The sequence below is a fragment of the Acinonyx jubatus genome, chromosome C2 (assembly GCF_027475565.1).
Source record: "Acinonyx jubatus isolate Ajub_Pintada_27869175 chromosome C2, VMU_Ajub_asm_v1.0, whole genome shotgun sequence".
NCBI classification, from domain to species: domain Eukaryota; kingdom Metazoa; phylum Chordata; class Mammalia; order Carnivora; family Felidae; genus Acinonyx; species Acinonyx jubatus.
In genome coordinates, this window is record NC_069384.1 from 92338775 (window position 1) to 92353953 (window position 15179).

At 39.4% G+C, this 15179-nt stretch overlaps 1 protein-coding gene across 1 annotated transcript; it reads left to right on the forward strand.

Annotated features, from left to right (window-relative positions):
* Nucleotides 1-9586: 9586 nt before the first annotated feature.
* GHSR (growth hormone secretagogue receptor) lies at nucleotides 9587-13889 on the forward strand. The gene is made up of 2 exons (XM_027060848.2): nucleotides 9587-10630; nucleotides 12778-13889. The coding sequence occupies exons 1-2, from the start codon at nucleotides 9835-9837 to the stop codon at nucleotides 13080-13082; spliced, it is 1101 nt and encodes a 366-aa protein (XP_026916649.1). The 5' UTR covers nucleotides 9587-9834; the 3' UTR covers nucleotides 13083-13889.
* The last annotated feature ends 1290 nt before the right edge of the window (nucleotides 13890-15179 follow it).

Here is a 15179-nt window from a genome sequence, read left to right on the forward strand (position 1 = left end):
ACTATCTCATACTTGTATCTCTTTCCTCCATCCTCCACTACCTCTTTCCCCACCCACTCTCAGCTGTTGCCCTTGTTTCCTATATTGCTGAGGAAACCAAAGCTGTCAAAGAATTCCCACAAGCCACACCCTGCATACTTATCTACCCTCCTACATCTGTGCTCACATACTCTGCATTTTCTCAAGTCCTTGATGATGAACTAGCCACACTCCTACTGAAGTCATCACTTTTACCTGACTACTAGGTCCAGCCCCTCTTAGAAACGCCACTCCAGCCATCCTTTTTTTTCTTTGCATATTTTAGATTACACTTTCAAGTCTCCCCTTTAGAGCATATTATTCGCAACAGCACACAAAATACTGTTATTTATCACAGCTTTAAAAAGAACTTCCATGGACCCACATCCTCCTCTACCTACCACTTCATTGGTTTCCTTCCCTTTATAATAAATCTCTTTAAAAAGTTGTCTATACTCAATGTCTCCAAAGTATTTTCTCCTATGCTTATTTGAACCAAATAGGTTTATCCTCAACATGCCACCAAGATCATCGATGAACAATTACTTCCATGTTGCTAAATACAATGGTCAGTTCTCATCTTACTTGACCCATGGAAGTATCTGATACAATTGATCACACCTTCTTCCTGGATATACTTCACTTGTCTTCTAGACTATCACATCCTCCAAAGTTGTAATTCTATTCTACTGGCCACTTATGAGTTTCTTTTTCTAGTTCTCATGATTTCCTACCTCTAAAAGCCGAAGGGCTCCAAAACTCAAGGGCCTTAGACCCCTTCTCTTTTCTAGCTAAACTCATTCCCTAGGTTATCTCAGTTGGCATCCTGACTTTAAATACGATCTATTGCGAATTATTCCCAGATTTGCATCTCTAGTCCTGATCTCCATACCAGTATATCCAACTCCCTTCTTAAGTTGTTTTTTTAACTTTCTAGTAAGCTTTTCTAATTTTGCACATCTAAACTTAAGCTCTTAATCTTCTTTTCAAAATCTGTTACACTTCCAATCTTTTCTATATCTATTAATGGCAAATCCATACTTTTCCATTGCACAGGCAAGGAAAACAAAACATGGTTCAAGAAAGGAGAATGTTATCTTACATGGTTTGGATTTAGTCATGTCTATATCAGCCTGAAGTATGAGTGCTTGAAGATGGATCTAACCCAAAATTACAGTGTGATTGTATTTGGAAGATGAAAAAGTTATGTGTGTGTGTGTGTGTGTGTGTGTGTGTGTGTGTGTGCGCGCGCGCGCATGCGACCCTGAATACAGGTGAAGCATGGGTTAAGAATGTAAGAGAGCTAAATACTCTTCTTCCATAACAATATGCCAATAAATAATAACACACAAACCAGTGTGAGCATAGTTAGTAAGTTTTGTATAACTATTTAAATTAGAATGTATAACTTTGATAAATATAATAGATACATTTTGGTACTACTTATATTTGAAATGGCTATGTTGAAAGTCATAATGCTTAACAGCAGATGTAAAAGTAGTTGTATGAATACCAACAAAAAATATGGAAAGTCCCACTGGAATATCTATGGAGAAACTTTGGAAAGAGATGGATATTTGGGATTTTCTAACACATTTGAGTTTTTAAGCAATATATAATTAGAAAAGCATAAATATTTTTAAATGGATTTTTAAAATTCATAATTACTTAATTATTGATAGTGATCATTCATGATAATGTATCTTATTTGCTAACTAGAAAAATGCTTGTTAGGTGCCTGAATGCTAAGATTTAATTTTTCTCTCCATTGATGTACTTGATATTAAATCTAGATTCTTACAGCTTGCCCATCTGAAAAAAGTGTATTTCTTAGTTGGAAATATGTGCATGATATTCTTTAAATGAGGCTACATGATGTGATAGAAAAAGTAAAAGTGATGAAGCCAAATATATGTACAAGGTTTGAATGAAACATGAAAATAAATCATGTATTTTTATTAAAGGTAAAATGTAACACTTAAGATTCCTTATGAATCTTCTTATGTGTCTTATGTTTACATACATGATTTCAAAGGAAATAGAAATTTAATCAAATCACTAAGTATTTATTTTAAATGATCTACTACTCATAAGACACTATACTAAGTTTTATGGGCCATTTAAGGAAATAAATATTTTTGTTTTCAAATTGCAGTCTGGCTGGGAAATAACAGTAGAGATTGTAAATTGTTTGATCAAATCTAGGACCTCGGGAGTGATAATGCTCCCTGCTATAAAAGTATATTTTCCGGCCTCCCCTGAAAAGGAGTTGGCCAATGTGACATAAGTAGGAAAGCCCTTTTTGTCTCCTCTTCTATTTTTTCTTGCCTGGAACTCATTTGAACACCTATAGTTCCAGCAGCAATCTTGGGCCATGAAGCAATCTTGATATTGAAAGCCACTCACAAGGTATGATAAAGCAGAAAGGCAGAAGGAGCACCATTCTTGATCACAGCATATCAGCCCTGCACATCCTATATTCTGATTTCTTTTAGAAAAAAAAAAAACCAAAACATGAACTTGAATCATGTTTCAGTCTCTCCCTCTCTTTTTAAGTTCCTGATGTATCCAATTCTAGTTCTAATTAAAGTAGGAAATAAGATGTAATTAAGCAAAATGTTCAAGAATAATATAAAATATAATTACAGCTTAATAAAAAAAGAAATGGCACATGACAGAACACTATTTATTGAAAAGCACAAATAAAGCATAGAGAGGCAGTATACAGGGTCCAAGTGTTGAGTCTGGGCTCTGAAAATACATAGAGAAATTTTATATAAGACAAAGGGGACACCTCAAATTATTAAGAAAAAGTGGAATTTTTAATACATGATGTGGAAACAGCTGTATAATCATTTGGAAAAGATAAAATTGAAACCATATATCACTTAATGGACCAGGATAAATTGCAAATGGATTAGAAACATAAATATTAAAAAAAACAAAAGCACAAAGTAATATAGTAAAATGTGGATAAAATTTTTCATAATTTGGCAATGAGTAGTATAGTTTTACAAATATAACTCAAAATCCAGAAACAATAACAAAAAAGACTGACAAACTTGATGACACCAAAATTTTAAGCTTTTGAATGTCAAAATAAAAACCCCATAAGCAATATTAAAAAGATTGCTGGGGAAAATATTTTCAAGTTTTGTTATTTCAAAGAGATGTCTCTGTAACACAAAGAGTTCCTAAAAATCAATTTTAAATAAAACAACAGTCCAATAGGAAAAATAAGCAAAAGTAATAGCCTAGAAGCCCATACAAAAAGAAAGGCACATAGCCCTTAAACATATTAAAAGATGTTCTACCTCACTCCTAATAAAATAATGTAAATTAAAAATACACTGAGAAACCATATCTCATCTAACAAATCGGCAAAAATCTAAGAGCCGACCAAACTGTTGTAGAGGTTGGAAGAAAACAAGCACTCTTATTCATGGTTAATGGAGATACAATTTGGTACAAACCCAGGGAGAGACATGTGGTGATATACAGTGTTCCCCCCTTATCCACAGTGTCACTTTCTGTGGTTTCAGCTACTCATGATGAACCGCAGTCCATAGCAGATGATCCTTCTTCTGAGTATTGGCAGAAAGTCAATAGTGGCCTAATGCCACATCATAACGCCCACCTCATTCACCTCGCTTCATCTTATCACATAGGCGTTTTGTCATCTCACATCATCAGAGGAAAAGTGAGAACGGTGCAACAAGATATTTTGAGAGTGACCACATTCATGTAATTTTTATTACAGTATATCATTACAATTGTTTCACTTCATTAGTGGCAATTATTGTCAATCTCTTACTGTGCCTCATTTATGAATTCAACTTCTCATAGGTATGTATGTATAGGAAAAAACATAGTGTATATAGAGCTCAGTACTATCCCCAGTTTCAGGTATCTACTGGGGATCTTGGAATGGATAATGGGAACTAATGTATAAGAAAACTACAGACACTTTTATTCTTTAATCCAACAATTCCACTTCTAAAAATATAAAGTAATGTTGTATCTGTCATTTTATACTATATTTCCATACGCATTTTTAGAGCTCAGAATCAACACTCAGGCACTATATACTGTCTCTCCACACTTTCTTTATTTGTGCTATTCAATAAGTTATATATGCCATGTGCCAGTTCTTTTATTAAACTGTAATTTTGTTTTATATGTTTCTGTAATACATTCTGTAATATACCTGACATATGTGACAGCATTATTTATAACAGTAAAAAATCATTAAAGCATACAAACAAATAAAAACAGTAAAACATTGAAAGGATGAAAATAAAGTACATCTCCATAATGGAAACTATGTACCTTTCTCAAGATGGAGTACTATAAAACCATTTAAAAAGTATTGATATGAGAGAACTCTAGAATGTAATGTTACAAAAAATCAAGATTGTAAAAATGTATATAGTGTAATAACTTTTATGCAGGCTACAGAAACACACACACACACACACACACACACACACACACACACACACGTTTATAGAAACACAAACAAGACAGGCAAACCAGAAGCTAAATTTTTTAAATGTCTATTGGGGAGTATGAAAAAGAAGTAAACTTTTTACTGAATATTGTTCAGTTTAAAGTTTTAAATTTAGGACCATGGTTTGTTTTAAAGTTTTGTCAAATCATATAAATGTTTTACATATTAAGAAATAAAATTTAGGGCACCTAGCTGGCTCAATCAGTAAAGCATGTGACTCTTGAACTCACAGTGGTAAGTTCAAGTCCCACGTTGGGCACAGAGTTTACTTTAAAAAAATAAAATTTAGGGGCACCGGGGTAGCTCAGTCGGTTAAAGCGTCCAACTTTGGCTCAGGTCATAATCTCACGGTCTGTGGGTTCGAGCCCCGCGTCGGGCTCTGTGCTGACAGCTCAGAGCCTGGAGCCTGCTTTGGATTCTGTGTCTCCTTCTCTCTCTGACCCTCTCCAGTTCATGCTCTGCCTCTCTCTGTCTCAAAAATAAATAAACATTTAAAAAATTTTAAAATAAATAAAATAAAATTTAAATTTTGAAATAATACTAAAATTGAGATGAACTGAAACAAATAAATCTAATTATTTGTCAAATTGGTAACATAACCACACATAGAAAAGCATTATTTCAAGTAATTTTAGAACATAGTAACTATATACACTTAGTGGGATATATTCTGAGGACAAAAGAGATCTGCAAAAAAATCTCTAACTTTATTTGTTAAGTTTACTATTAGTGGTAATGCTGATGTTATCAGTTTGAAATCATTTAGTGAATATTGTAACAAATAATTTATATTTATGTTGTTAGAAACCAGGGTGTTAGGTGTAAATATAAAATCAAATAAGTTGAGGAAATAATTGGAAATGGAAGTACCTATGTAAACTATGACTTCTTAATTTTTTATATGGAATAATTTCAAATTAAAGAAATGTTACAAGAAAAGTACAAAGAAATCTTTTAACCCTTTTCCTCAATTCATTTATTATTAATATTTTACTCCATTTGCTTTATCATTTGTTCAGTTTATCTACACACAGATAATTATTTTTCAGAAACAGGTGCATAAATCATGATGGGTGTATATATTTAAGAATAAGGATATTTTCTCTTATACAATCACCAACTTCAGCAAACTTAACACTGATTCGATATTTCTATTTAATCTATGTGCCATATTCTAAGTTTGTCCAGGACCCAATATTGTCCTGCATTGCAGTTTTTTTTTCCCTCCAGTTTAGGATCCAGTCTAGAGTCAGGAATTATAGTTGGAGGTTACACCTCTTTGGTCTCCTTTAGTCTGGAACATTCTCTCAGTCTTTCTTTCTTTTATAAAACAGAGAATTTTTAGAATAGAATATTCCTCATTTTGAATTTGTCTGATGTTCCTTGTGATTAGATTGAGGTTGTACATTCCACTGTGTGACATTATGTCCTTCCCAGAGTATCACATGGGTGATACTAATTTTGATCACTTGATAAGGGTACTTCTGATTTATCTACTGTATCATCATCATTATCATCCCATGATTTCTTTAAAAACATATATTCTAGCTCTGTCCAAAGACAGGGTCTAGTCCACAATGCTCCAGGGGCAATAACCAGCCCTATTGCCCAAATTTAAGTCTCTAAATGCCATTCTCAGTACAAGATACCAGGAATTCTTGGAGAAATGGCTACCCTAGGTCTAGCGTAGGGAATTTACAAGGTGAGTTAGGGCTATCTTATTGTACCACAAAGCAAGGAAGTTCTCAAAATCTAAGTGAGTCATGTCAAAAGACTCTGAAGCTGGCTTGAAAAGGATCTCATAAGCCAAAGACAGGAAAACCAGAGAATCAGAAAGAAAAAAGGAAGTAACCATAATTGATTGGTGTGCATTGGCTATATAAAAATCCACAAATCCATGATAATACTCCCGACACCATTCAAAGGACAAGACATGCTGGGCTCATTTGCTCTAATGGGCCTTTGTGCCCCTGTCTGAACAGTTGAGCATGCTTTGCTTAATCTGATAAAACTCAACTTTCAAGATCCAGCTCACATACCACTTCCTCTGAGAAGCCATCCCTAAAACTCTATGTAATTCATTGTTTCTCCATATTTCAACAGAGCTCATTTTATCTGCTTCTTCAAAGACATGTATCATACTGTACTGGAATTGATTGTTTAACTGTATTTTCTGTCTAGACCGTAAGTTTATAAATATAAGGCCTGTCTGAGTTTTATTTATTTTGTTATTCCCAGTGCCTAACACATACTTATAGACAATTTTATATATTATATAACATTATTTGTTGTAGGTGAATGGACCAATCTCAATATTATCCCTTGTTTCTTCTTCATCACACAATACAAATTTGTCTATATTTTAGGAAATGCTCGAATGCAGTTAAATACCTGGCTATTTTAGCCAACATGCCCAATGTTTATCACCATGGATTTTTTTTAAGTTTTTTTTCCTATCATCTATTGCTTTAGCACTAAGTAGACTAGAAATATGCCCCACAATCTTTTTCTGATTTTTATTCTTAGACAGTAATTTCCTACAGTATTTTTATTTATCCCACTCTGTTTTCTGCACTAAAGACCTGTCTGCACACATAGATCTACTGATATGTAGGGTGGGAAGTATTAAAAGTCAACTGTAACTGGTGGCCTGACCTGCTTGTAATCTTTTTTTAAAATAGTAGTTAGTAGTTTGAAATAAAAAAAAATTTTTAAGTCAATTTGGTGGGCGCCTGGGTGACGCAGTCGGTTAAGCGTCTGACTTTGGTTCAGGTCATGATCTCACTGTTCATGAGTTCAAGCCCTGCCTCAAGCTCTGTGCTGACAGCGTGGAACCCAGGAGCCGGCTTCCAGTTCTGTGTCTCACTCTCTCTGCCCTCCCCCTGCTCACGCTCTGTCTCTCTGTCTCTGTCTCTCTCAAAAACAAATAAACATTTAAAAATAATAATAAAAGTCAATTTGGTACAACATCTGTAACACACCACTGATAACTTATGCAGTGTGTTCTCTAGCAGGCTGTATCAAACCTCCTTCATCCAGTCTCTCACTATGTGTGGAATCTTTCGTGCAAGTGTGGATTCATTCAGCCATAGGTCTTTGTGGACTTCGAAGCATTAACAATTTAGACGGCAGATGTGATGCAAAACACCTGTCAAAGTCATATGCAAACACACTAAAATGCTTCGGGAAAGCCCTCTCATACACAGTGAAAGGATTCTCATCTAGGCCAGGGGCAGGTGAGCACTAATAGGTGTGTACAGTGCAGCGGCTTAACCCCTTTTGTGCTTGGGAGGAACCTCTCCGGCTTCCGCGTGGAGGAGGACTGCGGTGCTGAGGCGCAAGTGGAAAGAGGGGAGGGCGGCGTGGCAGCGGCTACTGAAAGCTATGGAGAGCTGTAAGCGGGGACCAGTCGCTGGCCGCGGTGCTGAACACGCCCTCAATTGTCCCCAAGATGCCTGGCAGGAAGAGGCCCAGCTGGTTGGTGAGATCGCTGGCAGTGGCCAGTCTCACGTCTTAGGTTGTAGATTCCGGGCTCCGGACAGAGGGACATAACAGGCCGCGTCCAAGGGCGTCACCTTGCAAGTGGCCTCCAACGCATTTCCATGGGACACAGCTCCTGCTCCTGGAACAGCTATCACGTAACAGTAATACTGCCCGTGGATGTATGCGTGTGTGTGTGTGTGTGTGTGTGTGTGTGTGTGTATTTATATGTATACATACATACATACATACATACATACATATTTTACGTATATGTATATATACATACATATACATACGTATATGTATATACGTATATGTATATACGTATATGTATATATATACATATTATATATATATATACACATATATATATAATGTGTGTGTGTATATATATATATATATATATATATATGTATGTATTTTTTGTGATCCAACTCTGCCCCCGACCCTTGACACCCAGTCCCAGTGGTCCTCAAAGCATCCTTGCAGTTTAAAATAAAAAGTTGATGACCTTGACCATGTGAACACAGCTACACAAAGCTGATCTCTCTCAATCATGCCTCAAAAAAATGTTTACTGCGCACCTTCCACGTGCCAGCCTCACAGCCCGTGCTCCTCCTTTGCCCGCCCCACCCTCCCTCCATGTCCCTTTCCTTTTGCCCCTCCTTCCCCGCTCCCACCTCCACCCTGAGATTTGCATAAGGCAAGTAATCTCTTACACAACAAATCGCTTACCACAGCTAGCCGCTGAAGGGAAGGACCTACAAAGGGCTAGGATTCAGAAGAAAGTTTATTCAGCACATCCTGCCCTTCGTGCTCAGAAGTCCAAATCCGAAGAGGGCTCCAAGTCTAGTCTCTGGGTCCCCCAACTCTCTGTGTGACCTCGGACAAGTGGTACACGACTCTGAGCCAGTTTGTCTTGGTTAACACGATGATAGGTTCTAGAACTGCGTGAGGTTCTTCCCAGGTGCGCACTGGTCTCCTCTCTGGTCGGAACACAAATACTAGGCCTTTCTTTCTTTCTTTCTTTCTTTCTTTCTTTCTTTCTTTCCCTTCCTTTCCTTCCTTCCTTCCTTCCTTCCTTCCTTCCTTCCTTCCTTCCTTCCTTCCTTCCTTCCCTATCTCTCTTTTGGAGATCTCTCTTTTGGAGTGTGCCGGTGGGGCATACTCGCTTCTTCTTCCCACCAGGTCCATAACCAACTCTTTACCCCTTTTTGAGGAAAAACTCAGGTCCCGGCCACTGAAGGCACTCTCCGCGCCACTCCCACCGTCCCCGCCCCCGCCCCGGGTGTGATCTGTCCTTCTGGACCACTCAAAGCTGACAGCGCCCAAGGCTGGAAAGAGAGCGCCTTTCGCTCCCATTTCGCAGTGCCGGGTCTCCGAGGCCGCCACCAGCCGGGACGCTTTGGGGAAGTGCGAGATGCAGAAGGAGCGAGAAGACGCAGGAGAGGCGGGACTGGCGGGGCTTCCCCTGAGAAGGTGAAGGTACGCGAGTGGGGGCCAGCCAGAGGCTAGGTTTGGGGGAGATAATGGGGAAAAATAGAGGTGCCAGAAAGAGCGGTGGATCACTCGTCCTCACCACCAGTGCGTGCGTGCGTGCGCGTGTGTCTCCCTCCCTCCCCTTTTTCGCCCCACGCTATCAATCTCACCTCCCTGCGCTTCTGCCTCTCACTTCCCTCTCTTTTCCTCTCCAAGCATCCTCCCCGCCAGCCCGCGCCGCCTCCTCCGCACTCTCCCGCGACCAAAGGGACCCTCTGGGGCCAGCCGGATCCAGCCTCTCAGGGCAGTCGCATCCCAGAACCTGTTAAGTGGGAGCCCGCAGCATGTGGAACGCGACGCCGAGCGAGGAGCCGGGGTACAACCTCACGCTGCCGGACCTGGGCTGGGACGCTCCCCCCGACAACGACTCGTTTGCCGACGAGCTCCTGCCGCTCTTCCCCGCGCCGCTGCTGGCCGGCGTCACCGCCACCTGCGTGGCACTCTTTGTGGTGGGCATCGCGGGCAACCTGCTCACCATGCTGGTGGTGTCGCGCTTCCGCGAGCTGCGCACCACCACCAACCTCTACCTGTCCAGTATGGCCTTCTCCGACCTACTCATCTTCCTCTGCATGCCCCTCGACCTCGTCCGCCTGTGGCAGTACCGGCCCTGGAACTTCGGCGACCTGCTCTGCAAACTCTTCCAGTTCGTCAGCGAGAGCTGCACCTATGCCACGGTGCTCACCATCACCGCGCTGAGCGTCGAGCGCTACTTCGCCATCTGCTTCCCGCTGCGGGCCAAGGTGGTAGTCACCAAGGGCCGGGTGAAGCTGGTCATCCTGGTCATCTGGGCCGTGGCCTTCTGCAGCGCCGGGCCCATCTTCGTGCTGGTCGGGGTGGAGCACGAGAACGGCACCGACCCTCGGGACACCAACGAGTGTCGCGCCACCGAGTTCGCGGTGCGCTCCGGACTGCTCACGGTCATGGTGTGGGTTTCCAGCGTCTTCTTCTTCCTGCCCGTCTTCTGCCTTACTGTGCTTTACAGCCTCATCGGCAGAAAGCTGTGGCGGAGAAAGCGCGGCGAGGCGGCAGTGGGCGCCTCGCTAAGGGACCAGAACCACAAGCAAACCGTGAAAATGCTGGGTGGGTCTCAGCGCGCCCTCGAGCTCGCGCTCCCGCGTCCTCTCCTCTCCCCTTGCCTTCCCCCCTTTCCCCTTCTCCCAGAGCCTCTACATCTTTCCCCTGTTTTTCTCAGTCTCAATCTGCATGTCTGTCAGTTACTCTTTCCTGTTTCTGTCTTGAGCTCTCTCTGGTTTCTTAGTTTCTCTGTGGTGTGTGCGTCTCCCTCTTTCTCTCTCTGTTCTGTTTTTTGTTCTGTTTCTCTGTGTCCCCTGCTCCTCCCCCCACGCCCCCACTACGTCAGGGTCTTCATTCTTTCTTTTGTTCTCTACCTCTTCGTGTCTTTCTTTTGGTCTCCCTTTTTTTTTTTTTTTCAGGAAAAGATGCCCCACCTTTATATTTCCCTTAAATGAATGTTATCAGCCCAGAAACACTGCCTTAAAAATGAGATATTTCATAAAAGTCTATTGTGGTCTTTAAGTGTTAAAGGTGAGGTTAAGCTTCCTGTCTCAATTTGTGGATATCAAGTTGCATTTAAAAAGTAGGGTGGGGTGGGGGGAGGAGTAGGCATTGGATCTAGAAAGCATTTAGTGGTAAATTTAACCAAAGACATGATCAATGTGGGTAGTTCTGTCGGAAATGATTCATTTTTCTTTCAATGTTGCGGTAGGCTTTCTGACCTGCATTTTTTTTTAGATAATTGCATCAGTTCTGTTTACCCTGCTGCTGTTTATTTTAGCTTTGAAAAGAAGTCAATGACAAATCAGTGCTGGAGTCTCCATTTGTTTTTGTGACCACCTGTTTCTTCTGGTAGGATAGTCCAGGATAAAGCAAGATAAGTTAAGACATGCAGGCTTCCCACATGAGAAAAGATGACTTTGCGTGAGCTGACTTACTATCCCTCTCCAAACGGTCCTTCCAAGAGCATTGAGGTGCAGTATCAGGCCTCGAGTGCACTGCCTATTTACTACATAAATTTAAGTATGTGTGTTCAGTACAAGTGAAGTGGTACAAAAATGCATTCACATACAAGCAAAATACTGATTCTACTTGCTTTGTCAAAACCAGGATCTGTATGTTTTATTATTCCTCGTTATAGTCTAACGTTTTGTATTTGTTTACCTATTTAGTGCTTCTTAGAAGTTCCAGGTTGATTTTGTATTTGTATTTTTATAGTTCCTGGAATCCTGTATATTAAAGTGACACAGTTTTTTCAAAGAATGTGAAATTTTTTCATTTTCTAGACCAGTGATTCTCACAATATGACTAACATATTGCACACCTGCTAGTGACCTCCAGGGGATTCTAATATTCACGTTGCTACTGTGGCAGTCAGTTTTGAGGAGAAGTTTAGTAATTTCCTCCAGCTTTGTTTTTAAGCTGTTGACTATCCTCACTGTGTCTCAACAGCAACACTAATTTTCTTTTGCCTTGGCATTATAAAGGGAATCACTAAGGTGGTAGAAAGACTAAAGTATTACTTTCTGTTATTTTTCCTTTGACTTCTGAATTTTAAAAACCTAATCTAGAAATTCAGAGGTCCTGGGAAAAATCATCTGGCCTGGGCAAAATGAAGACTTGGATGGAGGATAATCAGCGTTAGTTGCTTTCATGGTCACTTATGCCTATTGTACGTGGCAGAGTATCATCCATCTGAGAGGTTCTCAATCCTGACTGCATGCATATTCAGTCTTCTGTGAACCTTTAAAAAAGAAAAAAGAACAGAAAAGAAAAAGGCAGGTGTCCTGGTCTCCTTCCTAGGGTTATTAATTTTGTGAGTCTATAGTACATACAAGGAATCTGTGCCCCAGGAACTCTGATACCCCCCAGCCGTTGAGTGTAACCACTGTACTTCATGCGTGTCTGGTTGTATCTAACACATGTGAAATGGTGGACTCTTGTGAACAAACTGTTGCGTCAATATGCCAGTCTAGTCACAAAACCACTCAAAGAGTTGTTAAGTAGAAATGATCGGGAAGCTCGATAAAAATGGTTGAACTGTTAGTCCAATCTTAGTTAAAAAGTAGCAATAGGGAAAAGCAGAACATAATGTTTCTCTGAAATCAATGGTCATTCTATACATAATCAAAACAAAACTGTGTCTTCAAAATAGGATGTGGCTTGCTATGACATGTTTTGAACTCACACTCTCTCTCCCGTTGTCCTTTTAGCTGTAGTGGTGTTTGCTTTCATCCTCTGCTGGCTGCCCTTCCACGTAGGGCGATATTTATTTTCCAAATCCTTCGAGCCCGGCTCCCTGGAGATCGCTCAGATCAGCCAGTACTGCAACCTGGTATCCTTTGTCCTCTTCTACCTCAGCGCTGCCATCAATCCCATCCTGTACAACATCATGTCCAAGAAGTACCGGGTGGCAGTGTTCAGACTTCTGGGATTTGAACCCTTCCCCCAGAGGAAGCTCTCCACTCTGAAGGATGAAAGTTCTCGGGCCTGGACAGAATCTAGCATTAATACATGACCGAGCACATTGCCGAGCAAAGTCATCGCTTATTCTAAACCGGAAGCCATAGCACAGCAGAACTTGGGAAGAAGTTGAAGGTTAACTTTGGAATTAGGAACACATAGAGCTGGAAACAATTGGGAGGAAAGAAAAGATAGAACTTGCAGCGTTCTATTCGACTGCACGCTCATCAGTGCTCTCATACACTATTTCTGCGTATTCACTGTCTATGATTTTGCATTCTGCTGTTGGTGCTAACAAGGACTTGGCAATTTGGAGAAAGGAGGGTGTGCAGAGGGGCAATTAGGGTACTTTGTACTGTGTAAATACTAAATCTGATTTACTTGTTCATAATGATAAAAAAATTTTGATCAAGAGAATGACATTAAAGTGAAACATTTAAGACATATCTTTTAACTACTAGCAATTTTCATATAGCTCCAGATCAGTGCTGTCCAAGATAAATATAATGCAAGGTACTTAAGTAATTCATATAAAACGTATTAATGAGAATTTGACATTCTTTTTTTTTTTTTTTGCACAGAATCTCTCAAATGTTTACATTTACAATGCACCTTAATTTGGATGCTAAGTTTTCACCAGTAAGACTGGATGTATTTAGGGTTCATGAAATGCGCAGATGAAAAAGTAGATTCCATAAATCTAAGTGGCCCAAACACACCTAAAGGTTTTCCAATAAATAAACTACTGGAATTTTTAAAATTTAAAGTGAATTAAAATTAAAAATTCAGTTTTTAAAATTCTCAAGCCACCTTTCAGATGTGGTTAGTGGTTACCATATTGGACAGTGCAGCTCAAGAGTATATGTGAAATTATTGTTAATCTTATAAAAAATGTTTACAAATAAAACTCATTCCCTGAAGTGTTTTTTAATAGTGAACTTAGCATAGCAGAACGTTAGAGTGATAAACCTTCAAAATTACACCTAAATGCCCTAGTCTTCATGCTTGGAAGAAAATGGATATGAAATAGAAGAGGCCTTTTTAAATTAGGTTGAAGTACATGTGTATTTATATATTCAGGCAATGAGACTTTATAGAAATTATAGAAAATCACAAACCGCCTTATTTGGCTTAACAAAAATACGTAAGCCAATCATAAGGCTTTGCTTTGTGAATAAAGGAATAATTTATAACTTACTCTGGAAAGCTTACAGGAATTTAGTGAACATAGACATTTGTCAAGAGGTGAAAAATTTAGAATCCCTTAAATGCTACCGCTTACTGATATTCAAAACTTTAAAAAATCTTATAGCCATTTATTTCAAAATGCCTATGCCGTGTCCTGTCTCCAAATTAGTTTTGCTATTTCCATCTCACTGCTTGCCTGATAGATATGTTTACTTGGATTCCCAGTCTCCCTCTGATTCATACTTATGAATGATTAAGCACCTTCAACTAAATATTGAGCATTTTGGTCATAAAACTAAACTTCTCATTTGTATTGACATTGCTCCCTGCATAGGCAACTCTTTGCATATTTATATTATTCTAAAAATGATTTTGTCATAATCGTGTATAATATTAAGCCATAGAAGCAATTCCTACATGAAGTTATTGGTTCAACTATGGAAGTGCATGAACCAGTTAGGGAAATTATTGCCATGATTGATTTTCTCCCCTACCAAAAGTAAAGATTATTATGCTGAAATAATTGACTATTCATCTTTAAAAAATGAAAAACATCATTACAATTAGAATGATTTCTGGGGAAAAATATTTTTGAAATCCTTCCTGACACTAAAATTGCACCAATTTAGTCTAAATTCAGAACTTTCACAAATTGATTAGTCAGCTAATTCTTGGGAGTACATCAATATTTTAAAAAATACTCTCATTCATTTAAGCCTATGAGATGCTAATTAGGTCATTCAGCATTATTGTCCTAAATAGGGTCCAGCAAATCCCAAAGATGTAATTCACTTTCCCAAAACCTTAGAGTTTTTTGTCTACAAGTATATCCTATTTGAGAGAAAATAAGCAAAGAAGGCTTGACTTCTATCACACAGCTGATTGCTTTGGAGAAAACCACATCTAACTTTTAATTTGTTACCTACCTATTTAATGGTCTTTCCTGTCTTGTGAGTTCAGCCTA

Excerpts from the sequence above, each read along its gene's own strand:
- GHSR (XM_027060848.2), top strand. The coding sequence starts at position 9,835 with ATGTGGAACGCGACGCCGAGCGAGGAGCCGGGGTACAACCTCACGCTG. Across the intron at positions 10,631-12,777 it reads GCAAACCGTGAAAATGCTGG|CTGTAGTGGTGTTTGCTTTC; the intron begins GTGGGTCTCAGC and ends TTGTCCTTTTAG.